Here is a 14,073-nt window from a genome sequence, read left to right as displayed (position 1 = left end):
CAACCAAGAAGCCAAAGGAAAATGACAAGAAACAGGGTGAAAAAGAGGAAGCCAATGATGAGGATGTAACAGTAAGCAAGAAAACTTCAAAGCAAGCCCAAGAAAAAGAGGAACAACAAAAAATTTCAAGAAAGGGGAAGGAAGCAATTGAAGAGCCAACTAAGGACCACAGGCAGGGAGTGAACTTCACACCTCCATTGCCATATCCCCAAAGATTCAACAAGGAGACTAAGGACCAACACTTCCCTAAATTTCTCGAAATCTTCAAGAAATTGGAGATCAACATACCCTTGGCTGAGGCACTTAGGCAAATGCCCCTATATGCCAAATTCTTGAAGGAGCTTATAAACAAAAAGAGAAGTTGGTAAGAAAAGGAGACTATTATGCTCACTGAAAAATGCAGAACATTAATCCAGAAAGGACTCCCCCCTAAACTTGAAGATCCTGGAAGTTTCTTTCTACCTTGTGCCATTGGCAGTATGACCATCAACAAGGCAATGTGTGACTTAAGGGCAAGTATCAATCTGATGTCTTCCTCTCTAGTTAAAAAGCTGTGTATAGAAGAAGTAAAACCAGTACATATGTCTTTAGAATTGGTGGACAAGTCAGTGATATGTCCCAGGGGTGTGATTGAGAACCTTCTAGTCAAGGTGGACAAATTCATATTCCCTACAGATTTTGTGGTCTTATATTCAGAGGAGGATGAAGGTGATTCCATTATACTGGGGAGACCATTCTTGGCCACTGCTAGGGCCATTATAGATGTAGAGCAAGGAGACTTGACCCTCAAAATGCATGAAGAAAGCATCACCCAGAATGTATTTCCAGAAACACAGCTCGTTGATGAAACAAAGGAATGCATGGAGATTGACAAGGAAGACTCACAGTGGAAGGAAAGAACCAACAAGACGATCAGTAGTTACCTTCCAAAGCAAGAAATAAATAACACAACAGAACAAAAAAAGAAAGAGATTGTACAGAGTGATGAAGAAATTCAAGAAGACATTGAGGTGCTAGCCACTAAGAAGAAAAGTCCCAAAGTGAAGACCACTTGCAAGAAGAAAGGATCAACAAAAAAGGGGAACAAAAACAAGAACAAAACTAAAACGGGGTGGAAGAACAAAAAGATCCCAACTGAGGGATTCCAAAAAGAGGATAAGGTGCAGTTAATCTATCAACAACTGGGAACAAACCAATAGACTGATGATTACTATACTGTCAGCAAAATACCCTCTCACTGGAGCATGCTGAAATTGAGCATCAAGGCACTAAAAGGAAGATCACAGTCAGGGGAGACAAGCTGAGACATTACAGTCAGCAACTACCCTAATGAGAGGGGCAACGTCAAGCTAGTGACAATAAAAGAGCGCTCCATGAGAGGCAACCCATGATCTAAGATTTTTGTCTTGTCTTTAAAATTCAATAATCAATGATCATTCTAGCATGAATTTGATTCCTCATGAACTTATGTGATAGCTGCATGCACTACTTTGGAGCATATGTTAGATTTCTATGTTTGGTGTGCCTCAAGGCACTCCAAATTGGCTTTTCAAACTCTCTTAGACTATATGCTCAGTCATTGGGAAAAAGTATTAAGTTTGGTGTCTGTATATGCATAAATTTTCCGAGGAACTAACTTCTGTTCATGTAATCAAAGTCATACATGAAAGGATCATACATAGTATTCATTTTAAGAATAAAATGTGCTTTAGGAATTACATGTCAATTGTGATAGACCATGTGCAGTTTATATTGATTCCTTAACAAGGGACAAGTTTGGTGTCCACCAAATCTTGATCCATTATTTAAGGAACACAATGGGCTCTTTATGAATAAAGCACATGATAGCTAGTTTATTTGTTCACCACTACACTACCGAGCTCTGTCCTAAACCTCACCACTTTGTTGATTTGATTGAATAGGAAAGAGAAGATTGAGAAGATGACAAGAAAAAGGAGGGCCACGGCGTTGACAAGCCAAGTGAGAAGTGATCACATGTGCCTAGAGAAGCGTGCCCCTTGGAAAGCAAAATTTGCATGCATGCACCATTGGACACCGAAAAGCATGCAACCAATGAGAAGAGAATCCTTGTCAAGCTTCAACAACACATGCAGGCCATTCATTTCATGAGTCTTCTACATTGTTCAACTCAATCTTCACCCTTTATTATCATAACCGAACACCCTTCTCTCTTGTGGTCTTATTGAAAAAAATATGGAAGCCTTGTCCATAAATAGCTTTTAACACAACACGGAGTACACATTCATACAAGCTACATTCACTTGAAAACTTTAGCTTCACTCTTCTTCTACTCCATAACACAGCCGACAAAATCCCCTTTCTCTAAACAGCACATAAATTCTCCTTCCCTTTCACAACTAGACCGAACATCACTCCAAACACAACCCTACCTGTCTTTTATTCATACCCAAATTAAATGGCTCCTTCAAGTTCAAGGAGAAGACCAGGAAAGGAACCAATGGTGACCGAACCTCCATCCTATGACACAAAGAGGTTCAAATCCCAATTTCATGAAACCAGATACCAGAGGCTCATGAAAACAAAGCTTATCATTCCTGAAATGGGGTTCGAGCTGAAGGAGGGAGAATATCCCATCATACGATAAATCACCAAGGAAAGAAGATGGGATCTTCTATGCCATCCTCTCACTGAGATTAGTGCTGTTATGATAAGGGAGTTTTACGCCAATACTGTTAAAGAGAGCAAAGATAGCCCCCTTACAAAAGTTATGTCAGAGGTGTTGAGGTAGATTTTAGTCCACCATCAATTACAAGAGCTCTAAAGTTGAGAACCATAACTTATGAGGAGCTTAGCTATGAAGACAGATTGCGTGGTGATAATAACCCTGATGAAATATTGGAAGGATTATGTATTGAAGGAAAAGACTGGGAAAGAGACTCAAAGGGAACCCCAAGTTGTCTGAAGAGATTTGATTTCACACCTGAGGCAAAGGGGTAGTATGAGGTAGTAAGGGGATCAATACTCCCTACTGTGAATACCTCATCGGTCATAATCAAGAGAGGTCTCTTGACATACTGCATCTTACATAGAGGGGAAATCAACCTCACCCAACTTATAGCAGACAGTATCCAGGAGATGGCTAAAGACACATACAAATCGGGTAGGCTTGGGCACCCAGGCACGATTTTGAGATTGCGTAACAAAGCTGGAGTAGTCTTCAAAGATGAAGATACAGAGAAGGTGAGAGGAACCAGAGGAATTACAAAGAGAAAAATGGAGGGTCTTAATGAAGAGGAAGAGGAAGATCAAGAGGAAGAAAGAACTCACCGAAGAAGAAGGTCACAAAAGAGGGACGAACAAGCTCCTGGTGTCATAGACATGAGTCAATTGCAGGAAGCTCTTGAGGAGATATCACAACAAAACGTGAGAGCACAAGAGCAGTATTCAAGGCAACAGGAGCTATATATGCAACAACAAGAGTAATATTTGAAGGATAGAGAGCAAAACGAAGCTTGGCAGCATCGAATGGAGGAAACACAAGCAAGCTGGCATCAACAAATGATGGCTCAGCAACAAGAGTTTCAAGCAAAGATTCTTGAAGGACAAAAGGAACAATTGACCAAATTCCGAGAATCATATGATAAATTGTACTTGAGCCAGGGCAAATATGGGGAATATACTCACAACTTGTATCAGTGGAAGAACGTTCATCATACCATTGGAGAGACTAGACAAGTACAGCGAATAGAGCATTATGAAAATACACAAGCAAAGTTGGATTATTTGACCCACTGTATGCCAAGATTAAATTCACAAATCAAACCATTTGAGCTGTGCCAAGACTTAAGAGACCAACAGAAAGCAAAGACCCAGCATTATACAGAAATGATGTATCAAAGATTGGAGACAACTGGGCTCACAGGTCTCATAGATCCTATCAGGGATAGAAGGTGCCCTAGTGAAGAAGTTCGAGACAATTCCAAGCTTGGGAAAAGAAAGAAGAAGAAGGGATAATCAAGCAAAGGCCAGGAGTATAACAAATAAAAGGTGGTGAAGCTCTTTCATAATTTCAAATTAAATAAGGAAGATGTGTATCTGAAACATGATGTACCTCCAAGTGCGTTCTTTTTGTTCTGCATAATTTTTGCTAGAATAGGCTATCTGCATAATCTTGTTATCTTTCATTAGCTTGAGTACTTTGCTTTGTTCCCTTACTTTTTGAATCAAACAGAGATGTTTGATTTAGAAAAGTAATTGTTCAATGTTACAAAAGTTAGAATAAAAGTTAGTGGTGGTGTGTGTTTGATTCAATTGATAGCTCACAAAATAAATGCTGCATAATGACATGTTCTTTGAAGCCTAAGTTAGTTTGCTGCTATAAAGCCTTGTATTATTGAAAATCCCTTGAAAATGAATCAAAGCAGAAAGAAAAGAAAGAGAAAAGCCAAAAAAGTGGCAAAGAAATAAACAACAAGGCTAGACACCAATAGCTTGGACCCTAGGACACATGCCTGTGGTGTTTTTGTACTAGGATATGCTTGGACAAGTAAGTTCTAAGGAGTATTTCAAAACTTGGACACTTAGATCAACTGATTCGGGATTGCCAACTGAAAGTCCACAATAAAGAGCAACCTAGCTACAAAACACTTAGTTATCCAAAGAGATGCTGGGTATCAAAGATCCTACGAAGAAAAAGGTGAGCCATGTGTCTGTGGTGAAGGAATGTTGAGTATAATTAAGCCAAAGGCTGCTGCAACATTTGCCACCAAGCTTTCAATGAACAATAAGCTCTAAGCAAAAAAATATAGAAGGAAAAGCTAGCAAGGGAGTAAGCAAAAAGTAAGGCATTGTAGCAGCAACCTTAGTGAATCTTTGAAGAAACATATCTTATGTAACAGCAAATAATAAATGAGTTACTATTGAACTGCATGAAATCCCATGAACCAAGTTCAACTATCTGCTTAATAAGGACATGTATACTCCTCTATTTCATTCTATCTTCTCTTATGTTTTATGCTTGCTTGGGGACAAGCAAGTCTTAAGTTTGGTGTTGTGATGACAAGTCATCTTAGCCTAGTTTTACTAGTCTTTTTCTTTGTTTTTATTAGGTTTTATGCACTTTCTTGCATTGAAAGTAAGTAATTTGGAGTGGAATTACATGTTTTGTTAAATCAATCAACCACCCTTTAATTGATACAAAATCATAAGGTTTAAGCTAAAATTAATTGAATTATGAATGAACTTTAAACCTTGTGAATTTGGTGATACTTTGATTGGTTGTTTTGATTTCTTGTAGGTGAAGAAAAGAAAAAATAAGAAAAGTGTGGCCTAAGGAGCGTGCCCAAGAGAAGAAAAAGCATAGCAACATTGAGGAAGAAGGAAAGCTAAGTTGGGAGAGTGAACCGAGCTCCACAAGGAAAAAAAGGAGAAAGCAAGGCACCAAGCTTTGTTCACTTAGTTAACTGAGCATCAAAGAAAGTAAGGCAAGGACATCAAGCTCAGTTCACTAAGTGAGCTTTATCGGGGGTTCTCCAAAATTAATTCAAAGCAAAATTCCAAGGAGTGAAGCTACAAGGTATCGAACTCATGACCCAAGGAGAGAAAGGAACGCTCCTGGAAAGGAAAATAAGAGAAAATGGTCAAAAAGCCTCCTCCAAGGTTCGAACAAGGAACCTCTCACTACCAAGCTTGCAAGGAAAATAAGCCAAGGTGGGTAGGCTAGGATTCGAACATGGGAGCTCCATGGAAGACAAGGGAGGAGCGCTACTCTTTGGGAATGGAAAATGGGCCAAGATGGCTCTCCCAAGGTTCGAACCAGGGAGCTTCATGAAAGGCAAGGAATGAGCAATCCACTCCTCCGAGGAAATTAGCATCCGAATTGCTTCCACCAAGAGTCAAACCTGGGAGCATGAAGCCAAGGCAAAGCGCTACAAAGGGGAGCTTAGTTGGTTTTCCCAACTGAGCACTACTCTCCCCCCATCCCCCACACTTTGGCACGCTTGGAAGCATACCAAGGAGCTTGTCATGCACGAAATTGACACGGCCAGGGAGCTAGGACGCACGCTTGACACACCCAAGGCAAGACATAGAGCTCAGTTCAATTTTCCAACTGAGCTCTATTGAAAAGCAACCTGAACAAGGCTGGACGCGCACAAACTGGGCAACACAAAAGCACATTGGGCGCTCAGTTTAGTATTTGAACTGAGCCATCCCCTGGGAGGTGCACCTTGGGCCAAAATCCATCAAAAATCCAAATTAATTCACTTCTTCACCAAATTTTAGAGCCCACCCAAATTCTTAGATCTAAATTAGGAAGTGTATAAATAAGTGTTAGTTTGATTTAGAAGGGAACCTTTTGCTTCTTTAAGAATTTTCAATTTTTGTAATTTTGAGAGTTTTACTTTGAATTTGGATTTCTGAGAACTTGGAAGGAGAATTGATCTCTCTTCTTCTTGGTTCTTGCTTGAGCACTCTTTACTTCTTGTTTTAAATCCTGGGTGGAGAATTGAAGAAATTCTGTTTCAATCTCACCTTGAGATCTCTTGTTTTATCTTTCTGCATAATTCTAAGAAACTTTGATTTACATTTCACATTCTGTTTACTGCTTTCTCTTTTCTACTACTACTGCAACTTAGTTTTCCATTTCTTTGGCAATTATTCTTGTTGGATCAAGGAATGATTTAAGATCTAGACTTGGTTTCTAGTTTCTTCCACTCCTGAGATATTTAATTTCTCTTTTAATTTCTGCAATTGAGCTACATTTACTTTCTGTTTTAATTCTTCAAGTATTTTTACTTTTTTGTTTGAGATCTACTTAAATTCAACTCATCTTTGGCTCTTCTGTTTATTGCAATTTACTTCTGCTTGTTTAAATTTCTGCAATCCCAGTTCCCAATTCCTTTTATCCTTCAATCAATTTACCTTTCTTGCACTTTAAGATTCAGTCATTTACATTTCTTGCAATCTAAACTTCTGCAATTTAATTTACTTGTTCTTTAAGATTCAGCACTTTTACTTTCTGTTCTCTTAAATTTACTGCAATACTTCCCTCTCCCTTTACAATTCATGCAATTTAGTTCTGCCAGTTACAAACCACTCAAACCAATACTTGATTCGCTTGACTAAATCAACCACCTAACTAAAATTGCCCAATCCTTCAATCCATGTGGGATCGACCTCACTCATGTGAGTTATTATTACTTGATGCGACCCGGTACACTTGCCGGTTAGTTTAGGTGTTTGGAATTTGTTTTCCAAATTACACCATCAGGAAGTGTGTAATAGGAGAAGAAGAATCAAAAGAGGGTGACCAAGAAATGGAGGATAATCTTCCTAATCCACCAGAGGATGTGGCCAACAATAATGGCCAACCTCAAAGGAGAGCTTTAGCCTTTTACACCATCCCTAACCTAAGGAATTGTCGGAGCAGTATCTTGACCCCCAATGTCCATGCCAATAATTTTGAACTCAAACCCCAACTTATCACTCTAGTTCAAATAATTGCCAATATGGAGGAAGTGCTGCTGAAGATCCAAACCAATATCTCTCTGTGTTCTTGAGAATTTGTGACACTGTGAAAACCAATAGAGTCTACCCTGACATATATGAGCTCTTGTTATTCCCATTCTCACTGAGGGACAAGGCCACTCATTGGCTAGAAACATTCCCTAAGGAAAGCATCACCAACTGGGATGATTTGGTTAGCAAGTTCTAAGACAAATTCTACCCCCCTCAAGGAGTCATCAAACTGAAAACTGATGTTCAAACCTTCAGGCAGCCAGAAGGAGAGTCCTTATATGAAGCTTAGGAGAGGTATAAAGCTTTGATTAGAAGATGTCCAAAGGGTATGTTCAGTGAATGTGTTGAGCTACAAAATTTTTATGAAGGCTTGTCCATGAGTTCAACGAAAGCCTTAGATTATTCTTCAGGAGGATCATTGTAGATGATGAAGACTGCTCAAGAAGCACATGATCTCATAGACATGGTTGCCTATAATCAGTATTTCTACTCCTCTGAAAGACAAGCAGCCCCTAGGAAAAGAGTATTTGAGCTTGACGGTGTTGATACAATCTTGGCTCAAAACAAGATTATGCATCAGCAACTTCAACAATAAATAGAAATGATGTTAAAGAAGATGCATAGACTACAACTTGCAGCAGTGAGCACAACCAATCAATCACCAGTTGTACAGGGACAACATGAAGAGAACTATGAAGAGCAACAACAAGAACAAGTGCAGTACATGCACAACCAAGGTGCCAAACAGAATGAGTTCCATGGAGACACTTACAATTCATCATAGAGGAACCACCCCAATTTGAAGTGGGGAGAAAACTAGCATTCTTGGCAAAGAAACTCTAACCAAAACACTTCTCGCAGCACAAACCACTAAGACCATCAGACCACTAACCAAAATCCATATAGAAAACCACAAAATAATCATCCCCCATCCACATACTATCCACCAAATAACCCATCAACTAAACACAATAATCCTCATCCACCATCTACATCCCACACTCAACTACAACCACCCCAAGAATCACAAAGAATCTCCAACTTGGAGACGATGATAAAGCACCAAGAATTGGCCAACAAGAATCATGAGGCCTCATTGAGAAACTTGGAAAGACAAATTTGGCAATTATCCAAGCAGACATCTAAAAGAACAAGCAATGCTTTCCCAAGTGATACCATTCCTAATCCCAAAGAAGAATGCAAGGCCATTAACTTAAGGAGTGGAAAGACTTTGGAGAATGACAAAGGTGCTAACAAGAAACAAGCAGAGGAGGACAAGCATGACAAAGAAGAGTCCAAGAAAGAGGAAGAACCACAAGCCTCAAAGAAAGGAAAGCAAGACATGGCAGAGCAACCACAAAAGCAGAAAAAGGAGGTGAAGCCTTATATCCCTCCTCTTCCATACCCTCAGAGGCTGCAAAGAGAGCTCAAGGACCAGCAATTTCTCAAGTTCCTAGAGATTTTCAAGAAGTTGGAAATTAACCTCCCCATTGCTGAAGCATTGGAGCAAATGCCCTTATATGCAAAATTCCTCAAAGAACTCATCGACAAGAAAAGAAGCTGGAATGAAAAGGAGACTATAATCTTGACCCAAGAGTGTAGTGCTATAATTCAAAAAGCTCTCCCACCCAAACTCAAAAATCCAAGGAGCTTCATCATATCATGCATCATAGGCAACATGACATTGAAAAAAGCTCTCTGTGATTTAGGTGCCAGCATCAATTTGATGCATCTCTCAATGAAGAAAAATTTTGCAATAGAGGAAGTCAAACTAACCAGAATGTCACTTCAAATGGCTGATAGATCACTTAAGATACCTAATGGAGTTATAGAGAACTTGTTGGTGAAGGTTGGCAAATTCATCTTCTCTGCTGATTTTGTCATCTTGGATATGGAAGAAGGGGGGCACAATTCCATTATCTTGGGATGACCTTTCTTAGCCACAGCAAGAGCTATCATTGATGTAGAAAAAGGTGAAATGATCCTCAGGGTGCATGATGAGAAAATGATCATCAATGTCTTTAAAGCCATGCAATATCCACCTGAGAAAGAAAAGCATATGAGAGTGGAAATGATAGAAGACTTGGTGGAAGAATTGTTTGAAGCCAACTGTCAGGAAGAACAAGAAGAAGAAATGGGAGTTGATCAAGATGTTACAGAGGATTAGGTTATTGAAATCTCCCTTGAAGGCAAGATAGAGGAGGTACCAAAACAAGAATTGAAGCCTCTCCCTCCTCATCTCAAGTATGCATTTCTTGGAGAAGAGAAGACCCTGCCAGTAATCATCAATTCATCCTTATGTGTGGAAGATGAAGAAAAGCTGATTAAAGTGCTAAAAATTTACAAAATAGCTTTAGGATGGACAATTGATGACATCAAGGGTATAAGCCCTGCTATTTGTATGCATAAGATTCTGTTGGAGGAGTGATGAGCGGATAATTTATACGCTTTTTGACATTGTTTTTAGTATGTTTTTAGTAGGATCTAGTTACTTTTAGGGATGTTTTTAATAGATTTTGTGTTAAATTCACATTTCTGGACTTTACTATGAGTTTGTGTGTTTTTCTGTGATTTCAGGTATTTTCTGGCTGAAATTGAGGGACTTGAGCAGAAATCAGATTCAGAGGTTGAAAAAGGACTGCTGATGTTGTTGGATTCTGACCTCCCTGCACTCAAAGTGGATTTTCTGGAGCTACAGAACTCGAAATGGCACGCTTCCAATTGCGTTGGAAAGTAGACATCCAGGGCTTTCCAGCAATATATAATAGTCTATACTTTGGCCAATAATAGACGACGTAAACTGGCGTTCAACGCCAGCCTTCTGCCCAAATCTGGCGTCCAGCGCCAGAAAAGGATCCAAAACCAGAGTTGAACGCCCAAACTGGCACAGAAACTGGCGTTCAACTCCACAAATGGCCTCTGCACGTGGAACACTTAAGCTCAGCCCAAACACACACCAAGTGGGCCTCGGAAGTGGATTTATACATTAAATACTTACTCATGTAAACCCTAGTAGCTAGTTTATTATAAATAGGACCTCTTACTATTGTATTAGGCATCTTTGGATTGTATTTTGATCCTGTGATCTCGTTTAGGGGGCTGGCCATCTCGGCCATGCCTGGACTTTCACTTATGTATTTTCATACGGTAGAGTTCTACACTCCATAGATTAAGGTGTGGAGCTCTGCTGTTCCTCAAAGATTAATGCAAAGTACTACTGTTTCCTATTCAATTCTTCTTATTTCGCTTCTAAGATATCCATTCACACCCAAGAACGTGATGAAGGTGATGATTATGTGTGACGCTCATCATCCTTCTCCCTTATGAACGCGTGCCTGACAAACACTTCCGTTCTACATGAATAAGCTAGAATGAGTATCTCTTAGATCTCCTAACCAGAATCTTCGTGGCGTAAGCTAGAATGATGGCGGCATTCAAGAGAATCCGGAAGGTCTAAACCTTGTCTGTGGTATTCCGAGTAGGATTCAATGATTGGATGACTGTGACGAGCTCCTAACTCGCGATTGCAGGGCGTTAGTGACAGACGCAAAAGGATAGTAAATCCTATTCCAGCATGATCGAGAACCGACAGATGAATAGCCGTGCCGTGACAGGGTGCGTGAGCATATTATTCACTGAGAGGATAAGATGAAGCCATTGACAAGGGTGATGCCTCCAGACGATTAGCCGTGCCGTGACAGGGCATTGGATCATTTTTCCGTGAGATGACCGAAAGTAGCCATTGACAGTGGTGATGTATCACATAAAGCCAGCCATGGAAAGGAGTAAGACTGATTGGATGAAGATAGCAGGAAAGCAGAGGTTCAGAGGAACGAAAAGCATCTCCATTCGCTTATCTGAAATTCCTACCAATGAATTACATAAGTATCTCTACCCCTATTTTATTATATAATATTCGAAAACACCTTTATCACTTTATATCCGCCTGACTGAGATTTACAAGGTGACCATAGCTTGCTTCATACCAACAATCTCCGTGGGATTCGACCCTTACTCACGTAAGGTATTACTTGGACGACCCAGTGCACTTGCTGGTTAGTTGTATCGAAGTTGTGACAATCATGAATTAAGATCAGAGCACCAAGCTTTGGAGCCATTACCAGGATTTGTTCGAGCTTGGAGATCACAATTTCGTGCACCAAGTTTTTGGCGCCGTTGCCGGGGATTGTTTGAGTTTGGACAACTGACGGTTCATCTTGTTGCTCAGATTAGGTAATTTTCTTTTTGTTTTGTTTTCAAAAATTTTTCAAAAATCTTTCAAAAACTCTTCCTTTGTTTTCGAAAAAAATAAAATAAAATAAAATAAAATGTTTTCAAAAATAAATTATTCTATGGCTTCAAAATTTTTAAGAATGAATTCTAGTGTTTCATGAGATATGTTGAATCATATCTGGCTGTAAAGCCATACCCAAACTACTTTGGGATTGGTATTCAACTAATCACTCCAGCCCATGTAATTATATGTTGAAGCTTGGCTGGCTATTAAGCCATGCCTGACCCTTTGATTGGAGCTTTAAGACTAACATGGCAAGATTTCTGGAATTCATATTAAAAATTTTGGAATCCTTATTTTTTAATTTTCACAATAATTTTCGAAAAAAAAAATTAAAAGAAGATACAAAAAAATTAGAAAATCATAAAAATCAAAAAATATTTTTCTGTTTCTTGTTTGAGTCTTGAGTCATATCATAAGTTTGGTGTCATTTGCATATGCATCTAGCATTTTTCGAAAATATCATGCATTCATAGTGTTCTTCATGATCTTCAAGTTGTTCTTGGTAAGTCTTCTTGTTTGATCTTGATGATTTTTTGTTTTGTGTCTTTTCATGTTTATCATATGCATTCTTGAATTCTTAGTGCGTAAGCATTAAAGAATTCTAAGTTTGGTGTCTTACAAGTTTTCTTTGCATTAAAAAATTTTCAAAAATATGTTCTTGATGTTCATCATGTTCTTCATAGTGTTCTTGGTGTTCATCTTGACATTCATAGCATTCTTGCATGCATTCATTGTTTTGATCTAAAAATTTCATGCATTGCATATTTTTCATGTTTTCATAAAAATTCAAAAAAATCAAAAAAATATCTTTCCCTTTTTCTCTCATCAAATTCGAAAATTTGAGTTGACTTTTTCAAAAATTTTTAAAATCAAGTTGTTTCTTATGAGTCAAATCAAATTTTCAATTTGAAAATCTTATCTTTTTCAAAATCTTTTTCAAAAATCAAATCTTTTTCAAAATTCTTAGTTATTTTCGAAAATTCAAAAAAATATTTTTCAAAAATCTTTTTCTTATTTTTATACCAAATTTTCGAAAATAACATAAACAATTAATGTTTTGATTCAAAAATTTGAAGTTTGTTACTTGCTTGTTAAGAAAGATTCAAACTTTAAGTTCTAGAATCATATCTTGTGATTTCTTATGAATCAAGTCATTAATTGTGATTTTAAAAATCAAATCTTTTTCAAAACTAATTTCAATCATATCTTTTCAAAAATATCTTCTTATCTTATCTTTTTCAAAAATATCTTTTCAAAATATCTTTTCTAACTTCCTAACTTCTTATCTTTTAAAAATTTGTTTCAACTAACTAACTAACTTTTTGTTTGTTTCCTAACTTTTTCAAAACTACCTAACTAACTCTCTCTCTCTCTAATTTTCGAAAATATCTTCCCTCTTTTTCAAAAATTTCTTTTTTATTAACTAATTATTTTTATTTTTTATAAAAAAAAATATTTCGAAAAAAAAAATACTAACCTTTTTCAAAAACTATTTTCAAAAATCACTAACTCTTTTTCAAAAAGTGTTTTCGAAAATTCACTTCCCCCTCTCATCTTCTTCTATTTGTTTATTGATATACTAACATCTTTCCTTCAACTCTCCAAAAATCCGAACCCTCTCTCTCTCTGAGTTCAGATTTTCTTCCCTTCTTTTCTTCTACTAACACAAGGATCCCTATACTGTGGTATAAAGGATCCATATTATTATTACTATTTTTTCTGTGCCATCTTCTTTGTCATATGAGCAGGAGCAAGGATAAAGAACATTCTTGTAGAAGCAGATCCAGAACCTGAAAGGACTCTGAAGAGAAAATTAAGAGAAGCTAAAATACAACAATCCAGAGATAACCTTTCAGAAATTTTCGAACAGGCAGAGGAGATGACAGCCGAAAATAATAATAATGTAAGGAAGATGCTTGGTGACTTTACTGCACCTAATTCCAATTTACATGGAAGAAGCATCTCCATTCCTGCCATTGGAGCAAACAACTTTGAGCTGAAACCTCAATTAGTTTCTCTGATGCAGCAGAACTGCAAGTTTCATGGACTTCCATCTGAAGATCCTTTTCAGTTCTTAACTGAATTCTTGCAGATATGTGATACTGTTAAGACTAATGTAGTAGATCCTGAAGTCTACAGGCTCATGCTTTTCCCTTTTGCTGTAAGAGATAGAGCTAGATTATGGTTGGATTCTCAATCCAAAGACAGCCTGAACTCTTGGGATAAGCTGGTCACGGCTTTCTTAGCCAAGTACTTTCCTCCTCAAAAGCTGAGCA

The 14,073-nt window shown here is 38.0% G+C and overlaps 1 protein-coding gene across 1 annotated transcript; it reads left to right on the top strand.

Moving 5' to 3' along the window:
• The first annotated feature begins 8,842 nt into the window (after window positions 1–8,842).
• Window positions 8,843–9,430, top strand: LOC107636489 (uncharacterized). Its single transcript, XM_016339994.1, has one exon. It carries the CDS (start codon window positions 8,843–8,845, stop codon window positions 9,428–9,430), a length of 588 nt encoding a protein of 195 aa, XP_016195480.1.
• Window positions 9,431–14,073: the final 4,643 nt, after the last annotated feature.

This window comes from Arachis ipaensis, chromosome B4 (genome assembly GCF_059453495.1).
Source record: "Arachis ipaensis isolate K30076 ecotype BB chromosome B4, ASM5945349v1, whole genome shotgun sequence".
Lineage (NCBI taxonomy): Eukaryota > Viridiplantae > Streptophyta > Magnoliopsida > Fabales > Fabaceae > Arachis > Arachis ipaensis.
The sequence above is the reverse complement of the archived record's forward strand: the minus strand, read 5'-3'. Positions and strand labels throughout refer to the sequence as shown.